The sequence below is a fragment of the Diaphorina citri genome, unplaced genomic scaffold (assembly GCF_000475195.1).
Source record: "Diaphorina citri unplaced genomic scaffold, Diaci psyllid genome assembly version 1.1 scaffold189, whole genome shotgun sequence".
In the NCBI taxonomy this organism is placed as follows: domain Eukaryota; kingdom Metazoa; phylum Arthropoda; class Insecta; order Hemiptera; family Psyllidae; genus Diaphorina; species Diaphorina citri.
In genome coordinates this window covers 149,606-172,855 of record NW_007377626.1, presented here as the reverse complement: position 1 = coordinate 172,855, position 23,250 = coordinate 149,606, and the positions used below count along the sequence as shown (strand labels likewise).

General features: G+C 36.9%; 1 protein-coding gene across 1 annotated transcript in view; it reads left to right on the top strand.

The window, feature by feature from the left end:
- LOC103505685 overlaps positions 1-22,094 on the top strand; it is a 48,424-nt gene extending 26,330 nt beyond the window's left edge. The window contains exons 5-10 of the mRNA XM_026820961.1: positions 3,166-3,364; positions 18,980-19,116; positions 19,744-19,852; positions 20,899-21,102; positions 21,311-21,463; positions 21,755-22,094. Coding sequence (XP_026676762.1) covers positions 3,166-3,364; positions 18,980-19,116; positions 19,744-19,852; positions 20,899-21,102; positions 21,311-21,463; positions 21,755-21,867 — 915 coding nt within the window. The 3' untranslated portion in view covers positions 21,868-22,094. The remainder of the gene's footprint in view (positions 1-3,165; positions 3,365-18,979; positions 19,117-19,743; positions 19,853-20,898; positions 21,103-21,310; positions 21,464-21,754) is intronic.
- The last annotated feature ends 1,156 nt before the right edge of the window (positions 22,095-23,250 follow it).

Here is a 23,250-nt window from a genome sequence, read left to right as displayed (position 1 = left end):
ACAAAATAGTTCGACCTAAGCAACATCACTTAGCTCTTTGTAGTCTCTTGTATTTACTTTGTAGAAGACCCTCGAAGGGGAGAGCTTTTATCCTAAATACTAAATATCACAATATTGTGGAGTATTCTGTACCTAATTGTTCATTTTCTTTTAGCAGGGAAGTCAAGAATAATGCTGCTGCCAATGATCTTCTAAATATAAATGCAGAAAAAATACAACTAGGTAGTTACAATTACCGTGATTAAAATTCAAACATAACCAAACGAATAATTGGTAGAATCATGAAAATTTATTCTAAATGTTATAGTGCCCTACAGAAAATCTGTGATCTTGGATCGATAAGCAGGTCGGACATATTTTGTACAGGTAGGTTGAGATAATTATTTAATTAAACCATTTCTTGATAACATGGTTTCGTCTGATATTCAGATTACCTATAGATTCCGTTTCTGTACCTACCTATTATATCGAAGGTAAATATTATCTCATTTCAAAACACAAGTTTACACAGTTGCTTTAAAATATCAGCTTGATGATTGGAAGTTCATGGTTTCGTCTGATATTCAGATTACCTATAGATTCCGTTTCTGTACCTACCTATGTTATCGAAGGTAAATATCTCATTTCAAAACACAAGTTTACACAGTTGCTTTAAAATATCAGCTTGATGATTGGAAGTCGCTATTGCACTGGTGTGTCGATCAAGGTTAAGTGGAAGAGAATGTATTTCAGGTGAAAATTGGACGAAGTTCTCATGAAGTTCATCAAGGTTAATGCAATTGAGTTCTCAATTCCACTTCAAAATTTGATTGATCTAAAATTTTAAAACAACAGATGAAAAACGAGGTGGATAGAGGATTGTCGGTGGGTACCGATATCTTCTGAAGCACACACACTGACAGTTAGTAAGACGATATGAATATTGACCAATAACTTTACAATAGAAGTAATAGAACTGAGATTACAAAGCAACGTACGGCTATTTCTCACAATTAATAAAGTACTGATGAATTGTTTGTTGAGAAGAATGAGCATGAAATGATATCTGTGGTATTTGTTCTTCTAAAAGATTTCATCGCAATTGCTCTATTCATGCGTGATCTAAATTTGGAAACCCATGTAACTGACTTAAGAGTCTTAAGACATGTTGGAAATTACGAAATTCCTAGAAGATAACCACCCTCACTCAAATGAGAACAGACATGTTGAGATGTCTGACCTTTTGCAAAAATATATTATGACAAGCTTTGCCAGTCATGCTCACTGTAATAAAACAAACTCTCTGGAACGAAAAATCCAATTTCAACGAAATAAAGAAATGGGTTTTGTACAACTAATTTCACCTCAACAACTTCAAGAGACATTTGTAATACCTACCATCATAATAAAAAATAATACTTTGTTTACAAGGAAGTAATCTTCTAGTTATTAAATTAAAGACATCATATCTGCTGGTATCAGAGATGCTGACAGCGAAGAACTAATGGTTGCTTTTGGTAAGGCTGTTGAGGATTGTGGTAAGAAATGAGCTGAGGACATCCTGAAATTAGATTATAAGCCTTCGTATGACAGAGAATTATTAGAGAGTTTAGAAACTCTTGAAGACCATAACGTAGTTTAGTCCTCGAAGCAATGTTCAACTTAGTAAAGTACCTAGTTACTTAATAAACTACTCAAAATCTTTTGTTGTGATAAAGTATCGAACCTAACTTTTCAAACTCCTAAATTGTTTGAATTACAATTTAAATACATGGGCATGATTACAAAACATTTACTTTGGTTTTCGAGCCCTCAAAGTGTTCAGTACCTCAGGCCAACACCATACTTCAGAAGATTAAACACCTAGGTGCCCGACCCTTTTCATAAACACAATGACTCACCAAAAATCCAACACTTAACAAGACTTTGATTGAGGACGGTACACCTCACACCTGTGAGTACTAGTAACCTAATTAAGATGAATGAAATATGAGACTAATTACCAAAAAATCTAACGCCTGGCTAACTAAGAGCAATTGATGCTAAGTTTAGAGGTCTAACTGAGAGCATGACTTTCAAAATTGTTTTGTTGTCCTGAAATTACCAGTTTGTATCTCTCTCAGCGCACAGGTTAAATGTAAAGGAAGAAAAGAACATGTACATGTTCATGAACATAATCTGAAAGTACCTAGGCCAGTTTGTATCTCTCTCAGTGCACAGGTTAAATGTAAAGGAAGAAAAGAACATGTACATGTTCATGAACATAATCTGAAAGTACCTAACTACATTATAAGTAAACAAGACAATGAAACAAATGCAATAGTAATGTATGATCAAATCTAAATCCAGTCATCACTCGGGGGGGTATGAACGACCTAGTTCCTTGTGTGAGTTAACCATTGAATGATCTGAAAGAGGATGAGAAACATATTTCTAGCTAAATACATGGGGTAGGTCAAGTATGCTTGGAAATTGAAAACGTCAGAAGAATTCTTGCTGATACCTGTCAGGTAAATCTATATTTTAATGAGACTTCAAGAGTACAACCTACTCAAATGTCTCTGGCTGGGTCATGGGTCTCGACAGGGTTAATGTAGTTTGTTTAATGAACAAGATAAGACAAGGCGTAATGGAAAATCGCATCTCGAATAGAAGAAAGAAAAAGCGGAACTGATTTTGCTAATCCAATTGGTAGAACTTTGATCTGAAGAGATCTTACATTCAAGAATGCAGATCTTCAAATTAGAAACCAAGGTATTCTTTAGTTATAAAACCACAGGAGAAGATAGCCTCCTACTCAGATATCTACTCGTAAATAACGATTAACTTCGGTGACCCTTGTACGATTTTGAAAGGTTGTTCTGACAGTTGTCCTGGAAGAATATTTTGCTCTATTGAACATCGTCAATGTTCTTGTTTTGGCATCTGGAAGAAAGTTATGTATTTCCCACCTCGTGATGTAATCCATGTTATACCCCCAGAGAGTCAATAAATTAAGTAGTTAAACAACTGTCGCGAGATGCTTATTAGGATTCAGGACATTTTCTCAAAAAGTTCCGGGTATTTTAGGTATCAGATTGATGTCAATATACTGTCAAAACTTTTGTCAGCTATTACGAATTGTCCAATGTAACCTATTGAAAAAATATACGTACCTACCTAAACTTTCATTTTTCTCCATTTCAGCTGTTCGACATGAAGAAGTTTCAACAGAACGTGAGTCGAGAACTACAGAGGGCGTACCCTGACAGGCGCCGCCTGGAATGCCAATGTCTGAGCGCTGTGGCCTTTGTCAAGTCTGAACCGGATCTCCTAGACTGCCCCATCTGGATCCTCATCATCAATGTAGTCGCCATGGACATGCTCAAATCTAAACTGCCACCAGGTAAGAATAGAATAGAATATACCTTGTTTGTACTACCTAATGCGGCATAGGACTTTTTCAGTACTCTCGCAGTCTAAGCAAGGCCTTATACCTATGTATATTTGATTGGTAATAAATCACATTTATAAACCAAACTGCTAAATGAAGCATGGGAGTAGTATTTGCAAATGCAAAAGGTTGAATAAATATAAAAATAATTAATCCTCTGCCTCTTCAGTTCTTTAGGTATAAGAAGGTATTTATTCTAATGAATATATAATGCGTTCAGGTTTAATGTAGAGTTCATCTCAAAAAGACGCTACTGAATATTTTTGTCGCTACTGAGGCTCGAACCCAGGTCTTCGACATCATGGGTCCGACGTGACATTGAAACTACCTAGTCCAAGTTTTTAGTTTTTCACATAAAAGGTAGAAAAAAGGAAAGATTTAGAAAATAAGAATGAATACTGAAGAGCTAGAATCTTATTCTTAAGCTGTTTGTATTGGCATATTCACCTGTATAGCAACTTGGGTATTATTGACTAGGTAAATACTTACTATATGGCTATTCTTCATGTTTATTATACCTAGTCCATATCGTATACCTGTAATATTTTAATTAGGACTTATAATTTGCATTATTATGAAATAGTTTCTACTTGAATAGAGAATAGTTAGTTCATTATTACTTACACAAAACAGGGTGTTCTTGCTTTTCTTGCAAGAGTGTATCAACAATGTCAAAAGTTCTTAAAAGACTTAACTGAAAGCGTCGATCAGGAAAAACTGAAGGCATAAAATTACTTACCTACCTCTTACATTACTGAACATTGTAGATAGTATCAATACAGTGCAGTCTATGTGACGTATACCTATAAATACTTGTTTGATATTATCTAAATACCTATTTACTAAATATTTCAAACAAATTGTAATAATATTAGCTGTGCTGTTTGCTCTACAAAGAGAATTAAATCTAAATGAGGTAAAATTTGGCATATTGGGCAATATTGAGACTTGCACGAAATGTTTTTGTTGTATCTAATATAATTACATAGGTAATGTTGTAGGTATCAGTAATTCAGTACCTATCTATTATTGCGTGTTCAATACTTATACGTAGATAATGTACGTATAGATATATTTTGTATGGTTAGTGGTTTGTTTTTACTGTAGGTTTAAGTTAGGGACTCACTGTACAAATGGGTAGGCCCCGTGAATTAAAATGAAATTTTTTTTAAAAAAAATTAAACCATATCTACAGGATCGGGAAGAAACTATCTTTCTCAATTTTGTTTAAAGTCTGTATCTTTGATATCCACTAGGCCTAGTATCTAGGTATCCACAAATTGCCCTGTCAACCACACATTTTCTGAGCTTGAGTCTAAGAGTGTCATCTATTATGATGCTAATTATGTGAATATCAGAAAACATGGTGCACATCGTTCTCAATATTGACACGAAAACATGAAACATATATTTTACAACATGTGTAAGAAAACATGGGTGTCATCTATTATGATGCTAATTATGTGAATATCAGAAAACATGGTGCACATCGTTCTCAATATTGACACGAAAACATGAAACATATTTACAACATGTGTAAGAAAACATGTGAATTACATAATCCTCTTATGAACATGATCATCATAGCATGTGTTTGAATACTTCTTGGTATCAACAATCGTTTGGTATATCGTGAACTTGGTTCGAAATTAGGATACCTTAATTATTATTAGAATTACATAATCCTCTTATGAACATGATCATCATAGCATGTGTTTGAATACTTCTTGGTATCAACAATCGTTTGGTATATATCGTGAACTTGGTTCGAAATTAGGATACCTTAATTATTAATTTAGTATTCGTGGCACTTGATGACTTATTCAAGGTAGGTGTATGATTAGAAGGATATCCAATTTAAATTTTGACTTTAATGAAGTGATAGGACGTGGTTAGCCTGATAGAGGATTAACTATTTTATTCTCGAATTACCTATAGCTTTCAAAAATCTGAATTGGTGTATTTAAAGACGTTCTCAGGTTGATTCAAGAAAATGAAAACCAAATTTTTATCATTCGACCAGTACCTAGATGTACGGAATATTTACCAGGTCTTTTACCAATGCATTTAGAACAAATTACTACTTATTTATTGGTCTTTACTTGGACTAACCTAAAATAAAGTACTCAACACCAAAGTCTAAAAAGTATGCGAAATCCATGTGGACACCTATAATTTGGTCTGGAATTAACTTTGTGGAAAATAACATTAAATAGCAGGTACTTAATCTACCAAAGTCTAAAAAGTATGCGAAATCCAGGTGGACACCTATAATTTGGTCTGGAATTAACTTTGTGGAAAATAACTTTAAATAGCAGGTACTTAATCTACCCAAAGTCTAAAAAGTATGCGAAATCCAGGTGGACACCTATAATTTGGTCTGGAATTAACTTTGTGGAAAATAACTTTAAATAGCAGGGACTTAATCTACGTAAACAAATATTTAGCCTTCATTTGCAGCGTTATAATGTATATAAATGTTATATGGTTACATGACCTCGAGTGTCCTTTACCTTACACTTTACATTTGGGTGACATATTGGTGACATTGTCTTCGTACGGTGATGGTAAATATGACGCAACATAAGCGAACAACAGGTGAATGCAAATTTCGTGCGGTGACTGCAATAGCCAACCAATTTCAGGGTAATTGTTTGTCTCAGCCTGGATTCAAATCAAGCACTCGGACATTATACTGTGACATTGTCTTCGTACGGTGATGGTAAAAATGACGCAACACAAGCGGACAACAGGTGAATGCAAATTTCGTGCGGTGATTGCAATAGCCAACCAATTTCAGGGTAATTGTTTGTCTCAGCCTGGAATCGAATCAAGCACTCGGATATTATACCTACTTATGTATGTACATTGTACATTCTAGGATTCTAGACACTAACTTGATTGAATAATTCTCACATAAAACTTCTCCAGATTCACTCGCAAGGTTTGCACTTTGGACTTAAACACAAGTCATGCCCATATTTCATTTTCACTTTCACATAACTTGTGTTTTAGTATCCACATAGGTGTGCTCGCAAGGTTTGCACTTTGGACTTAAACACAAGTCATGCCCATATTTCATTTTCACTTTCACATAACTTGTGTTTTAGTATCCACATTAGGTGTACCTATGTTGCATAGTCAGGATGATACCGCTGGTCTGTGTGTGTAATAGACATTATGTTGTAGGTCAAAGGTTCCCAGTCTTCAATTAGCCGCATGTCATTGGAAGCGACTCTTGTTATCAAGATATCAAGTGGAGCCCTCAAGCACCTCGTATAAAATGTGTACCTACTTAAAAGGTCAGGATGATACCGCTGGTCTGTGTGTGTAATAGACATTATGTTGTAGGTCAAAGGTTCCCAGTCTTCAATTAGCCGTATGTCATTGGAAGCGACTCTTATTATCAAGATATCAAGTGGAGCCCTCAAGCACCTCGTATAAAATGTGTAGGTACTTAAAAGCTTAAAACTTAAGAGCCAAACACTTAGATTATAGCCATGGGCACTGTTGGCCATATCACTGAGCTCTTCATCTTCTTTTTTATTGAGTTCCAATTAGATAAGACACGATAAGTGTTTGATCCTTTTATTTTTCTTTTGAAGGTGGTGGGTGTTAATTGGAGAAATCGTGCAAGAGAATACCCATTCTCCGAGTTGCTAATTAGATTCAATCAACTAGAAGAGACAGGATACTTTCCACGTCCTGATATTTCTTGTAGGTACATAGTTTGAAAATCTTGTTCCTCTGCATAGAATTTCTTGTAGTTTGGCTATGGCTAACATTTCCCGCTGCATTTCAAGGAAGTTTTTGTTACCTCTTTTGCTATTATGTTTAGGACATTCTTGTCATCTCGTTCCGTTTCAGTATTCTCGTTTCGTTTGACCATTTGTCACTCCGTCCGTCCGGATCGTTTCACTGTGTTGATTGACTTGATTGTTTTCAATCCTGACACATTTTAAGGTTCATACATGCCTTTGACCTTACAGAGCCACAAAATGATTCCACTTGTTACGTACGAGTACGTAGATATAATTTGTATAGATTACATTCTATTCCATCTAGTGTGAGAAAATTAATCAGAATGTCATGTTACTTGCACAAGTTTTAGTTTAAAACAACAGGTTAAGTACATGGAGATCTACCATTTGGATAAGAAACGGTAGGTACTTAAATGACCTATACAAATACAAGTAGTGAACAATTAAAATTTAAGCATAATGACCAAGTGAACCAAGTAGTAAACCAATGACTCAAAGACAACTTGATTTGTGAATGGACTGCTCGTAGACAACACGGTCATATGACCTGATTTAGTCTTGGCACTCCGATGTCTAGCGTGTCATTCAAAGCATTATGTTAATGGTTACATGACCTCGAGTGTCCTTTACCTTACACTTTACATTTGGGTGACATATTAGTGACATTGTCTTCGTACGGTGATGGTAAAAATGACGCAACACAAGCGGACAACAAGTGAATGCAAATTTCGTGCGGTGACTGCAATAGCCAACCAACTTCAGGGTAATTGTTTGTCTCAGCCTGGATTCGAATCAAGCACTCGGACATTAGTGACATTGTCTTCGTACGGTGATGGTAAAAATGACGCAACACAAGCGGACAACAGGTGAATGCAAATTTCGTGCGGTGATTGCAATAACCAACCAATTTCAGGGTAATTGTTTGTCTCAGCCTGGAATCGAATCAAGCACTCGGACATTGTACCTACTTATGTATGTAGATTCTAGGATTCTAGACACTTGATTGAATAATTCTCACATAAAACTTCTCCAGATTCACTCGCAAGGTTTGCACTTAAACACAAGTCATGCCCATATTTCATTTTCACTTTCACATAACTTGTGTTTTAGTATCCACATTAGGTGTATGTTGCATAGTCAGAATGATACCGCTGGTCTGTGTGTAATAGACATTATGTTGTAGGTCAAAGGTTCCCAGTCTTCAATTAGCCGTATGTCATTGGAAGCGACTCTTGTTATCAAGATATCAAGTGGAGCCCTCAAGCACCTCGTATAAAATGTGGAACAATTGAGAACATGATGGTGCTAACAAAAACAGAAACTTTATTAATTAAAATAATGTTCTGTGTGGTCTGACATATTGAGTGCTACTTTGCTCCTCAGTTAGATTCTGTTAGATCATTATACTCTTCAAACAATATCTAGGTTCTAGGATGTACCTTTAGGTAGGCACCTAACCTATGTACCTAATACGGCTAATACCTAACGTACTTATTGACATACATAGTTATGAATACCCCTTTGTTACAATTGCCTTTGTAAGCTACAAATTAGGTACATCCAAAACTTTATTAACATACCTGGATATGCTCCTTTGTTTCTCGAAAAACGTCTCCAACTCTACAGTGTTCACACCTTCTGATTGAGAGTACAACACCATAGCATAAAAGAGGTTGTACTTTTAGAGGGTTTTGACCTGCCCTCATGTTATAACTTTGGTGAGACAGTTTGTCATTTGGATTCTAATGAGATGTCGATGACTTGTGCTAATTGTTCCGGAGGTGTTCCATTTCCTTCATGAATTGACATCAATAGTGTCATTAGCAGAACTTGAACTTGTGTCGTATCATGACGTGACATTTGCTATAACAGAATTGTATACATTATTATGTCAGCAAATTATTGGTTACTCTCTGATTTTCATTGTTTTGTTATTTAGATGTAGATCTTCTTCTAGAGTCATAATTGAACGATTGATTGATGTTCTATTCTCTCGGAGATGAATCCCATAACTGAAAATAGTTTTCCATTCAAGTTCATTCATTCACTGTTGGCCATATCACTGAGCTCTTCATCTTCTTTTTTATTGAGTTCCAATTAGATAAGACAGGATAAGTGTTTGATCCTTTTATTTCTTTTGAAGGTGGTAGGTGTTAATTATTGGAGAAATCGTGCAAGAGAATACCCATTCTCCGAGTTGCTAATTAGATTCAATCGACTAGAAGGGACAGGATACTTTCCACGTCTTGAGATTTCTTGTACATAGGTAGTTTGAAAATCTTGTTCCTCTGCGTAGAATTTCTTTTAGTTTAGCTAACATTTCCCTCTGCATAGAATTTCTTGTAGCTTGGCTATGGCTAGCATTTCCCTCTGCATTTAAAGGAAGTTTTTGTTACCTCTTTTGCTATTAGGTTTAGGACGTTCTTGTCATCTCGTTCCGTTTCAGTATTCTCGTTTCGTTTGACCATTTGTCACTCCGTCCATCCGGATAGTTTCACTGTGTTGATTGACTTGATTGTTTTCAATCCTGACACATTTTAAGGTTCGTCCTTCATGAATTGACATCAATAGTGTCATTAGCAGAACTTGAACTTGTGTCGTATCATGTGACATTTGCTATAACAGAATTGTATACCTACATTATTATGTCAGCAAATTATTGGTTACTCTCTGATTTTCATTGTTTTGTTAGGTACTTAGATGTAGATCTTCTTCTACAGTCATAATTGAACGATTGATTGATGTTCTATTCTCTCGGAAATGAATCCGATAACTGAAAATAGTTTTCCATTCAAGTTCATTCATTCTCATGACATTTGCCTCTCCTTTACCATAAACTAATGATTTGCCATCTTGACGGGCGTACGAAATTGGGAACAAAATCTCCAGGATCTCATCCTATTATCTCCGCATATCATGCACCAATCTGACTACCGACTTTTCTTCTGTAAATATTCCGAAAATGGAACTTCCTTCAAATACTAATCTTTACTTTTGTGGCGTGTTTCTCTAATCGCGTCAAATGAATTCAAGCATTTCTTTTCCACTTCCAGACTTGGGCCACAACTTAGTCCTAAGTAGATATATCCAAATAGGAATCCCGAGTCGTAATAAAATTATATACGGTCACCTGTAAGGCTTCTGCTCAATTCATAACATTCTCAATGGTTTAGTAACACTCGCAATTGGTAATCCGCAGAGAGGATGATATGGTAAACACTATTTTGTAATATTGAACTCGTGCCAAAGTCAAACAAGTAAACATGATTGCAGTCACCAATCGCCACAGTGCTACCAGAGAAGCGATGTGGTCTCTTGAGGGAAGGTCAGCCACTCAGCCTGTTAACCCTTGCTAGGACCTGATGAAGATTAACCCATCCTTTAGGGCTGTCTAGCCCCTACATCTAAGCCTCAGATTGGGCTTCTTGTGTATGACCTGATGAAGAAGTAGGAGGTCAAAACTGCCGAGCTCTTGTAAGTTATCCGCACAAACATTGCCATTCGTAGATTCGTATAAGCTTAACCCATCCTTTAGGCTTTAGGCAATTACCCTAACACCTAAGACTCAGAGTAGACTTTTTGAGTATGTAGTTTGTGTTACATTGCCATAGAATTACACTGTTTCTTCCTCTTCTCTTCCGTTCTCACACATAAACACAACTTAACAGCATCTAGCCCCTACATCTAAGCCTCAGATTGGGCTTCTTGTGTATGACCTGATGAAGAAGTAGGAGGTCAAAACTGCCGAGCTCTTGTAACGTATCCGCACAAACATTGCCATTCGTAGATTCGTATAATCTTAACCCATCCTTTAGGCAATTACCCTAACACCAAAGACTCAGAGTAGGCTTTTTGTGTATGTAGTTTGTGTTACATTGCCATTCTTCCTCTTCTCTTCCGTTCTCACACATAAACACAACTTAACAGCATTACAGTAGAACAATAACCCAAACACTTTCCTCAACATTCCTCCATGTCAGTCACTAGGTTATAGCACCACGAACTTTACATACTGTATTTTACGTAACAGACATTTTATCATTAATTACAATTTACCGCAGTATAAACCCAAACACTTTCCTCAACATTCCTCCATGTCAGTCACTAGGTTATAGCACCACGAACTTTACATACTGTATTTTACGTAACAGACATTATCATTAATTACAATTTACCGCAGTATAAATGATCTTCAGCGCAATAAAATGGAGGCGCTTATGAAAACGGCTGAACCACAAGTTTACGTGATTTGGGCCCGCATTCCAGAGTATTTCAGTCAGAGGTCAGTCACTTGCCTGATTTTCCCGTTAGTCTCTTAAGCTGTGTCCAAACATAGTCGACCGGCCGTCGATCGATGTCGACTGAACCGTCCACACTGTCTCGACAACATAAATTTATCTCGTCGATCGACGGCCTTTGACTATGTGTGGACACACCTTACAGCGATATGGGGAAGATAACTGTACATACCAAGTGTACCAGAATGTAGGCAGTAGGTACTACAAATTTATCACATTCTTCTACAGCTTTCCATCAGTTTTCCACTTTCTTTTCTGAACTGTTCAGTGTGAACTTTGAACAGTTGTAGAACGACCATAAAAAGAACTTATTTTTTTTGCTTCAAATAATGTCAAGTCTACTATTAGTACTATTAATATTATTATTTTAATTTATTTATCGTCTTCGAAGTTGTCATTTATTTGCAAATGCAAAAGGTTGAATAAATATAAAAATAATTAATCCTCTGCCTCTTCAGTTCTTTAGGTATAAGAAGGTATTTACTCTAATGAATATAATTATGTATAATGCGTTCAGGTTTAATGTAGAGTACATCTCAAAAAGACGCTACTGAATATTTTTGTCGCTACTGAGGTTCGAACCCAGGTCTTCGACATCATGGGTCCAACGTGACATTGAAACTAGTCCAAATTTTAGTTTTTGAGATAAAAGGTAGGAAAAGGGGAAAAATTACAAAATGAGAATGAATACTGAAGAGCTTGAATCAGTCTTATTCTTAAGCCGTTTGTATTGGCATATTCACCTGTATAGCAACTTGGGTATTATTGACTAGATAAATACTTACTATATGGCTATTCTTCATGTTTATTATACCTAGTACATATCGTATACCTGTAATATTTTAATTAGGACTTATAATTTACATTATTATGAAATAGTTTATACTTGAATAGAGAATAGTTAGTTCATTATTACTTAAACAAAACAGGGTGTTCTTAGCATTCTGGCTTTTATGATTTGAAAGAAAAAATAGGGATCATTATTACTTACACAAAACAGGGTGTTCTTAGCATTCTGGCTTTTAGGTATGATTTGAAAGAAAAAATAGGGATTTAATGGAAGACTTCAAGATAGAACTGTTCCTAGTTTTGGGATTATCTCCAGACGGGATTTTCATCGATAAAGTCAAACCAAATTCGAACTAAAACATCAACCAATGTGTTCAGCTGATTTTAGTCCTCGATTGCCTTCAGGCTTTGATAAAAACACATCCAAAATCATGATTTTGACTTGTTCAGAAAGTTTGGTTGAAGGTGAAAAAAAGTAGGAACGTGATGGAATGTCTATTCTAGAGAGCAAATAGGGATTTAATGGAAAACTTCAAGATAGAACTGTTCCTAGTTTTGGGATTATCTCTAGACGGGATTTTCATCGATAAAGTCAAACCAAACTCGAACTAAAACATCAACCAATGTGTTCAGTTGATTTTAGTCCTCGAATGCCTTCAGGCTTTGATAAAAACACATCCAAAATCATGATTTTGACTTGTTCAAAAAGTTTGGTTGAAGGTGAAAAAAAGTAGCAACGTGATGGAATGTCTATACTAGAGAGGCTCCAATTTGTCCTCATCCTGAAGAAATAGGGATTTAATGGAAAACTTCAAGATAGAACTGTTCCTAGTTTTGGGATTATCTCTAGACGGGATTTTCATCGATAAAGTCAAATCAAACTCGAACTAAAACATCAATCAATGTATTCAGCTGATTTTAGTCCTCGATTCCCTTCAGGCTTTGATAAAAACACATCCAAAATCATGATTTTGACTTGTTCAGAAAGTTTGGTTGAAGGTGAAAAAAGTAGGAACGTGATGGAATGTCTATACTAGAGAGGCTCCAATCATCCTGAAACTAATGAGAGTGCATTTTAGATTTGTGTGTGAAAATTTGTTAAACTTCTTCAATCATTTTGAAGAGACCCCGCCCATTGACGGTCGAATGTTGAGCATGTGTAATTTTAACTCGAGGTCATCATGGATGTGATTATTTTGATATTGCTCTGCTTATAAATTGTACGAGCGTTGCATTTTGAACTAATTTTCTTTTCTAGGCATTGGAAATAGTTCGACATTGATAAGATCTCGAAATGATGGAATGCTGGTAAATTCTTAGCATGAAATTCCATTGATAACTAGGTAGGTATTACCTAAATAATTACAATCCGAGTCATTTCATCAGTCATCAATATTCAATAATGGAGAATAAAATTTCTATTGTAATAATATTTTATACTTATCACAATAGAATATCAAATAATACCTATGATATAGATAAATATAGGCATTTCAATAAATATTATAATTATGTAGATAGTTGGGTATGGATTCGTAATTTATATGTATTGCATGTGTAATTTTAACTCGAGGTCATCATGGATGTGATTATTTTGATATTGCTCTGCTTATAAATTGTACGAGCGTTGCATTTTGAATTAATTTTCTTTTCTAGGCATTGGAAATAGTTCGACATTGATAAGATCTGTAATAAATTCCATCGAAGATTGATAATTTGAAGATTGATAAGTACCTACAAGTGATGTGTTCATTTAAATTTGAATTAAAACGGTCGGTTTGAAATTCCTCCCCTACGGCCAAGAGTGGCTCGTTTCCTTCCAGTTGAATGTTTCCTTAACTGTACCAACCAACCAACCAACCAACCAACCAACCAACCAACCAACCAACCAACCAACCAATCAAAAGGTAAAACAGATCATCTGGTAACATTGGGGGGTTCAGTATGAGGTTTAAGTGGGGTCACTTAGGTCAAATCCATTTATCCAATCTAGAATTCATAAAAATGACATATCGGCTGCCGTAGGTATAGGTCCCGAGGTTATAAAAGACCAAACAACACTCAAAAAAGTAAAAATCGAATGACCTCCACAGAAAAACTATGGAGAACCAAACCAAATGTCAAGATCTTGTACTGATAGTATGAATTCAGTCCAAAGTTACAAGTGTTACGTCACTACATATTAACCCCCTGTCGGTTATATGTTAGCGGATCACAGTGGAAAACTGTTTTGCTGTAATGATAAAATTGTTACATGCCTTTGACCTTACAGAGCCACAAAATGATTCCACTTGTTACGTACGAGTACGTAGATATAATTTGTATAGATTACATTCTATCCCATCTAGTGTGAGAAAATTATTCAGAATGTCATGTCACTTTCACAAGTTTTAGTTTCGCCTAGTATCTAGGTATCCACAAATTGCCCTGTCAACCACACATTTTCTGAGCTTGAGTCTAAGAGTGTCATCTATTATGGAACCTAGTTAGCACTCAACATTCCAAGCATTCCAGCATGATAGTTTTTCTGTGTTGGAATTGCATAGCTCTTCTTCTCTACTCTTTTATTAGGTATTTATTTAATGTCACAATTGTCACACCTTTTTCTTGGAAATCAGTGTAAAAGTACAAGAATTCATTGACACCTGAAACATTAAAACCATAAAATTACCCGAACTTCTGAGGTCATTGTGCTAGAACAAATCAGTGTAAAAGTACAAGAATTCATTGACACCTGAAACATTAAAACCATAAAATTACCCGAACTTCTGAGGTCATTGTGCTAGAAGTAAGGATTCTAGGACTCAAAGTACATTAGATGTGGTGGAATAAAATTGAGACATTGAGGCTGTTGTTCTCAAAGAAACACAATTTGGGAACAATTGAGAACATGATGGTGCTAACAAAAACAGAAACTTTATTAATTAAAATAATGTTCTGTGTGGTCTGACATATTGAGTGCTATTTTGCTCTTCAGTTAGATCATTATACTCTTCTCACAATATCTAGGATGTACCTGTAGGTAGGCACCTAACCTCTGTACCTAATACCTAACGTACTTATTGACATACTTAGTTATGAATACTCTTTTACTACAATTGCCTTTGTAAGCTACAAAATTACAAAAAAAAATATTACATACCTAGATATGTTCCTTCGTTTTTCGAATAACATCTCTAACTGTACTAACCTTCTGATTGAGAGCATGAAAGAGGTTGTTCTTTTAGAGGGTTTTGACCTGCCCTCATGTTATAACTTTGGTGAGACAGTTTATCATTTGGATTCTAATGAGATGTCGATGACTTGTGCTAATTGTTCCGGAGGTGTTTTCGCCAAAACCTTTGCGATCTTAGTCAATGTTTGACTTTTGAATCAAAGGTCGCGTTGTGGGTTTGAACCTAGTTAGCACTCAACATTTCAAGCATTCCAACATGATGGTTTTTCTGTGTTGGAATTACATAGCTCTTCTTCTCTACTCTTTTATTAGGTATTTTTTTAATGTCACAATTGTCACACCTTTTTCTTGCTGTACGAACATTTCTGTATTCACTTCTTCTTTCTAGGTAGGTATATTCCTTTTCATCATCTACGATTTGAGTTTCTTTAGTTACCTACATATGTCCAATTTTCTCCCAAGAACCTGCTATAGATTATTCGATTCTGATCGAATACAGGTTAATACCTAGTTTGGTTCGGTCATATTGGGAATGATATCTCAAGTGTGTTTAGGTATCACTAGAGTTAAAGTGTCTAATATCTAGCTCACCTCTCCCATGATAATGAAGGTTGTTCAACCTCATTCATTCAACCTTTAACTTTGATCTGAAATCAAATTCGTATCAAATGATAACAGTAATCTAATTATGATTTATACTTTGATTAAATTTACTGTGAGATATTTTTTCATCGTGAAAATTGCTGTTTGATGTCGACATCATGCTACTGGAAAATAATGGTTTTATTTTCTCACCTGATCATTATTGTTGCTCTTTCATGAGCCATTGATTGTAATAATCTTTTGCTGGATGTTTGTATAAGAGGTAAATGTAAACAATGTCGCAACTTTTGCTGAAATGGGTAGTTTTTTGTGTATCTTATGAAAGTGAAGTAAACTAAAGAAAGTAATGAGCTGTTAGCAACAGTTACCTGCTACTGGAAAATAATGGTTTTATTTTCTCACCTGATCATTATTGTTGCTCTTTCATGAGCCATTGATTGTAATAATCTTTTGTTGGATGTTTGTATAAGAGGTAAATGTAAACAATGTCGCAACTTTTGCTGGAATGGGTAGTTAATTGTGTATCTTATGAAAGTGAAGTAAACTAAAGAAAGTAATGAGCTGTTAGCAACAGTTCTTTTGCTGGATGTTTGTATAAGAGGTAAATGTAAACAATGTCGCAACTTTTGCTGAAATGGGTAGTTAATTGTGTATCTTATGAAAGAGAAGTACCTAAACTAAAGAAAGTAATGAGCTGTTAGCAACAGTTACCTATGCTGAAATGGGTAGTTAATTGTGTATCTTATGAAAGTGAAGTAAACTAAAGAAAGTAATGAGCTGTTAGCAACAGTTACCTATGAGTAAAATAGAGTTCTACGTTTTGTACCTTTGTAGCACATTGCATAATAAGCTATTTTTTAGGCGCTCATACAATTCAAATTTTTGAACATTTCGATACATCGCTCGAGGGTAGAAATGTCGAAATGATGGAATGCTGGTAAATTCTTAGCATGAAATTCCATTGATAACTAGGTAGGTATTACCTAAATAATTACAATCCGAGTCATTGCATCAGTCATCAATATTCAATAATGGAGAATAAAATTCCTATTGTAATAATATTTTATACTTATCACAATAGAATATCAAATAATACCTATGATATAGATAAATATAGGCATTCCAATAAATATTATAATTATGTAGATAGTTGGGTATGGATTCGTAATTTATATGTATTCTACATAACATATTGTGGGAGTATGACAACAATACTTGCTGTCAATGTCGAAATCTAAAACCATAATATTCTAGCGACATAGTCTAATCAAGCTGTTGAAAGTAAATAGCTGCGTTGGGAGTGGAAGTCAGAGGAATTTGGATTTAATTTTGAGTGTCATTTTATTTATCTGAAACGCTTTTTTACGAAATGGTCGAAATACCCTGATTTAGTCTGTTTAACTCTCCATTGGTGAGATAGTTTCTTTCGGCCACTGAAGCTGTGGTGAGATCTGTGAGTATCCAACTAAAACTCTTCTGTTGAGCTATGAAAAATTTGTTATCACCAGAACCACCAAGAGGGTATTTGACAAACTTACCCTTTAGCAATTGAACTGCAAAAACAACAGAAGTAATATGGAAATTGACCCAAAGAGTGTTCAGTTATTGTCCGGAGAAAGGACCCATCAATACTGTGTTTGTATTTGGACAAATATCAAAGGACACTAATGTGATTGGTAATTTGTGAATACATTATTTTTAACCAGCACAAAAAGTGATAAGCCTGATTCAAAATGTCAGACCAACTGGTTTGGTGGGTTCCTCAGAGTACTTATTTTGCTGGGAGATATTATGAATAAATACATCGTCTAATCATCCACACAAGAGACTAAGGAGCCTCTCAAAACCAAGAACATACCTATTATCTGTTTAATAATTGGATTATGAATGTTGAAAAAAAAATCTCTGTTTGTAGGTAGTACCTACCTAAATTTACAGTAATTTTACAACAAAGCTTTTTGTTGTGTTAAGCCCCAATACTAGCACAAAAGCATTTCCTTTTCTCCCCCTCCCCCCTCTTTTAGGCACTTTAAGCATTTCCTTGATTGATGTCCTACGCTAAATTTTATTTCCTCTCTTGGACTCGAACCCAAAGGCCTTCGTACTGAAGTTGGTTACTTCGTGCGGTAATGGTACTATCTCTCATTGGTAATGGAACGATTTGTCAGACCAACTGGTTTGGTGGGTTCCTCAGAGTACTTATTTTGCTGGGAGATATTATGAATACATCGTCTGATCATCCACACAAGAGACTAAGGAACCCCTCAAAACCAAGAACATACCTATTATCTGTCTAATAATTGTATTATGAATGTTGAAAAAAAAATCTCTCTTTGTAGGTACCTACCTAAATTTACAGTAATTTTACAACAAAGCTTTATGTTGTGTTAAGCCCCAATACTAGCACAAAAGCATTTCCTTTTCTCCCCTCCCCCTCTTTTAGGCACTTTAAGCATTTCCTTAATTGATGTCCTACGCTAAATTTTATTTCCTCTCTTGGACTCGAACCCAAAGTCCTTCGTACTGAAGTTGGTTACTTCGTGCGGTAATGGTACTATCTCTCATTGGTAATGGAACGATATCCCCATCAAATGTTGCGACAATTTCTGCTATGGCAAATCCCGTAATAGTTGCGGACTTGCGGCCATTTCTTCGCCACAATTGTGACGGACGTCTCCCTATCCCAACACGGGGCTACATACCGACCTCACCCCGAGCCATGTACATCTCTCACTGGGACTGAAACCCCCACACCTTGCTCAGTTATAAAGACTAGAATTCTATTTAAAGTCAATATTTAAGGGTATTTGAGTGAAATTTCGAGTGTATGGCCGCCATACACGCCTTATATGGACGCTACGCCACTGCCTAATATATTCCTTTTCATCATCTACGATTTGAGTTTCTTTAGTTACCTACATATGTCCAATTTTCTCCCAAGAACCTGCTGTAGATTTTTCGATTCTGGTCGAATACAGGTTAATACCTAGTTTGGTTCGGTTACACCGACGCAGTGATAAGCCGCCCAAGTTACCGCCCAGAGATATGAACAATCCGTACCCGCACGATATACCAAAGGTAGGACCGATGACGTATTTTTTATCCCCACAGGGCCACCGGTCATTTAGGGGCCCCTAATTCTACTAAATCATACATGCCACTAGATATAACAAATTTGAAGAATACAGCTTAGACATTTAAAATTAAGGCTCCACGCCTTGATGTACAAACTTTTGGGTCCCAAAAATCGGCCCAAAGATAAACGCAGGTACCATCTCAGTCAATTTCTACAGAATATTTCCCATTAATGATGGGAAAGAAAACAGCAAGTATCCCAAATTTTCCTCGGTCCCAAGAGACATTAATAAAGTGCGTCAAATGTCTTTTCTCGGATATTTTGTTCTTGGCATTTCCTTATTTGAAGAATACAGCTTAGACATTTGAGGCTCCACGCCTTGATGCTTGATGTACAAACTTTTTGGGTCTCAAAAATCGGTCCAAAGATAAACGCAGGTACCATCTCAGTCAATTTCCACAGAATACCTATTTCCCATTAATGATGGGAAAGAAAACAGCAAGTATCCCAAATTTTCCTCGGTCCCATTTCATTAAAACAACTGCCTGGTGATCGAGCGATTGAAAATAAACCCAGAATCACCAGTAAGTCCAGTAACTATAACTATAATGACTATTGTTCTCTTTCAGCCTGATTACGATGACACTGAAGAAGAAGAGGAAAACCGTCTAAAACCGTTCCCAGTTACCCGAGGCAGCAGGGGTGGTGATAAGAAGAACAAAGACAACAAGAAATACGGTAAGACGGGACTCATTGGGTCAGAGGAAAGGTTGAATTTAGGGCTGTATTTGACAAGGGCTTCCCAAAGGGCTTGATGTGAGGAGATGGGTAGCTTGTCGTCGAATGGAGGGTAAAACCCCCATTACTAAAGACCTTTACAAAGGGCTTGATGTGAGGAGATGGGTAGCTTGTCGTCGAATGGAGGGTAAAACCCCCATTACTAAAGACCTTTTCAGTTATAAAATTTAAACCCATAAGGCCAGCCACTCACTATCAGGTAGACCTGACAGGTACACCTGATCATGTCCGTCTGTCAGGTCTATCTGATACCCGATGAGTACACACACTATCAGGTCTACCTTATAGTGACTGGCCTTAGAAAAAAATTCCAAAGGGCTTGATGTGAGGAGATGGGTAGCTTGTCGTCGAATGGAGGGTAAAACCCCCATTACTAAAGACCTTTTCAGTTATAAAATTAAAACCCATAAGGCCAGCCACTCACTATCAGGTACACCTGATCATGTCCGTCTGTCAGGTCTACCTGATACCCGATGAGCACACACACACACACACACACTATTAGGTCTACCTTATAGTGAGTGACTGGCCTTAGAAAAAAATGTTGTTTGGTTCTAAAGGCAAACACAAAGTTCATCACTCTGTTCTCTTTCAGATGACCCTTACTACTGTGGTCTGAGAGCCCGCGTCAGTTATAAAATTTAAACCCATAAGGCCAGCCACTCACTATCAGGTAGACCTGACAGGTACACCTGATCATGTCCGTCTGTCAGGTCTACCTGATACCCGATGAGCACACACACACTATTAGGTCTACCTTATAGTGACTGACTGGCCTTGGAAAAAAATGTCCCATAAGGCCAGCCACTCACTATCAGGTAGACCTGACAGGTACACCTGATCATGTCCGTCTGTCAGGTCTATCTGATACCCGATGAGCACACACACACTATTAGGTCTACCTTAGAGTGAGTGACTGGCCTTAGAAAAAAATCCTGTTTGGTTCTAATGGCAAACACAAAGTTCATCACTCTGTTCTCTTTCAGATGACCCTTACTACTGTGGCCTGAGAGCCCGCGTTCCCAACTTTGTCAAAGCAAAGCGAGAGAGCAAGGCAGGACCTCCTCCCGTGATGAGCCGTTACGCCCCTATGGGTGCCTCTAACGGGCACCTGGCCCCTCATCCCCACAGCCAGAAGATGCAGCAACACCAAGTCATGTGGCACGCACGAAGTTACGACAGTGGGATGGGTAAGTGTCTATCAATACTTTCGGGGAAAGGCTCTCTGAAGACGTTCTACACCTAAGTGCAAGTGGCTGCCACCTTGAGACTTGCATGCATGCCGTGTTGAGGGGGTTGCTTTGTCATTGTGAAGAGCCAGTTCGTGAGACTATGATAACAGGCACTGTCAAGCAAAGTGTTTACCTGGATATCTGGATTTGTGACTAACTATCAAAGCAAAGCGAGAGAGCAAGGCAGGACCTCCTCCCGTGATGAGCCGTTACGCCCCTATGGGTGCCTCTAACGGGCACTTGGCCCCACATCCCCACAGCCAGAAGATGCAGCAACACCAAGTCATGTGGCACGCACGAAGTTACGACAGTGGGATGGGTAAGTGTCTAACGATACTGTCGGGTTGTCCGAAGACGTCCTTCAGTAATAGTTAGAGTTTAAGCTGTGGCAGATTTTTGGCCTATCGATGTCCGATACCCTGCCCGTGGGGCTGTTGGCTTGAGGCTTTCAGGTATTTGTCATTGTAAAAAAGTCAGTTCTTGACGAAACAGTGATGATAGGCATTGTCAATCAAGGTGTGTATCTGTATATCGTGGATAAGTAACTGACTGATGTCTTGCTGATCATTTCAGCACCCGTTGATATTATTCCCTTTTCCTCTTCTTGCAGACACAGAGTACCTGGACTCCCCCTATCATCAGATATACGGACGTCTCCCTATCCCAACACGGGGCTACATACCGACCTCACCCCGAGCCATGTACATCTCTCATTGGGACTGAAACCCCCACACCTTGCTCAGTTATAAAGACTAGAATTCTACGTTGTACAGGTGTACATTGACATTTTATTTAAAAGAAAAAATACTCATTGAGCTGTGAATAGGTTGAGATGGAGTTGCTCCACGCATGAGTTCTTTCAGACCTTGCTTGGCTCTGGAATGTTCACAGCCCATTCTGCCAGTAACTTTGCTTGGACACGGCTTTGAAAGGTTGCTTGCTAATCAGCTTTTTCAGGCTCTGGAATGTTCACAGCCCATTCTGCCAGTAACTTTGCTTGGACACGGCTTTGAAAGGTTGCTTGCTAATCAGCTTTTTCAATACATACCTATTTTTATCGACTCTATTTCTATACTTGTTTCTATCGGTTAATTATAGAAATTAATGACATATAAATAGGTACTAGTCAGAAAATAGCAGTTACCCCGAACTACCTGACTGTGGAACATAAACTTTCACACCTGATTTATTACCATCACTTTCTTCTTTATTTTTATCTTCAAGTTCATACAACAAGTACTCCTATATTTTTTCGTATAAACCTAAACATTTTTATTTTTCTACAGTTTTGCTTTTTCCAAACACTATTTGAACACAGCTTGACCATTTCAAAAATTTCAGTCTTTTGATTCTCTCGCTTGGGTAAATCATGTAGGAAGTAGGTAACTTGCCTACTTACTTATACTTGTCTTGTCTCCATCCAAGTTCACAAAGTTGATTAGGGTTTTGTATAGTAAAAGTGTACTATTTTTTACATAAAATATTTTTAATTTAAAATTACTGAACTCAAATATTCAGGCACACGACTGATTCCTGTTGAAGATTTTCTGTCTTGTGATCTGCTCCATACAGAAAGACTGCTCAGGACAGTACCTAGGTACAGTGGCGTAGCGTCCATGTAGGGCGTGTATGGCGGCCATACACTCGAAATTTCACTCAAATACCCTTAAATGTTGACTTTAAATAATTAATGTATTTTTATTAGATAAATAAAAATTATTATCCCTTAAAATGGTTAAAAATCCCTAAATCCCTTTTTATCCCAGCCAGACCCGAAAAATCCCCGAAAAGGATAAAAATCCCACTATGTCGGGATAAGTGTTAAGTTAACAGATAAGAGATCAGGCCCTTTCTCCGAAAGCCAGGTTTTCTGCTATCCTCTCCCCTTCTTTCTCTTCGATTTCGGGACTATAAGACCTCCGTTATTACAGTTACCTCTATCAAACTTCAAGCTTTTGGTTTACAATTTCACCATCCAGTCACACATGTTACCTCTGGGCAATGCCACCCTGTATGTCTCTGATTAAAAGCACGCTTCAATACCTGTTATTGTGACGTGTACTGTATGTATGTGAAGTTTGTAATAATTCCCAACCTCCCTCCCCC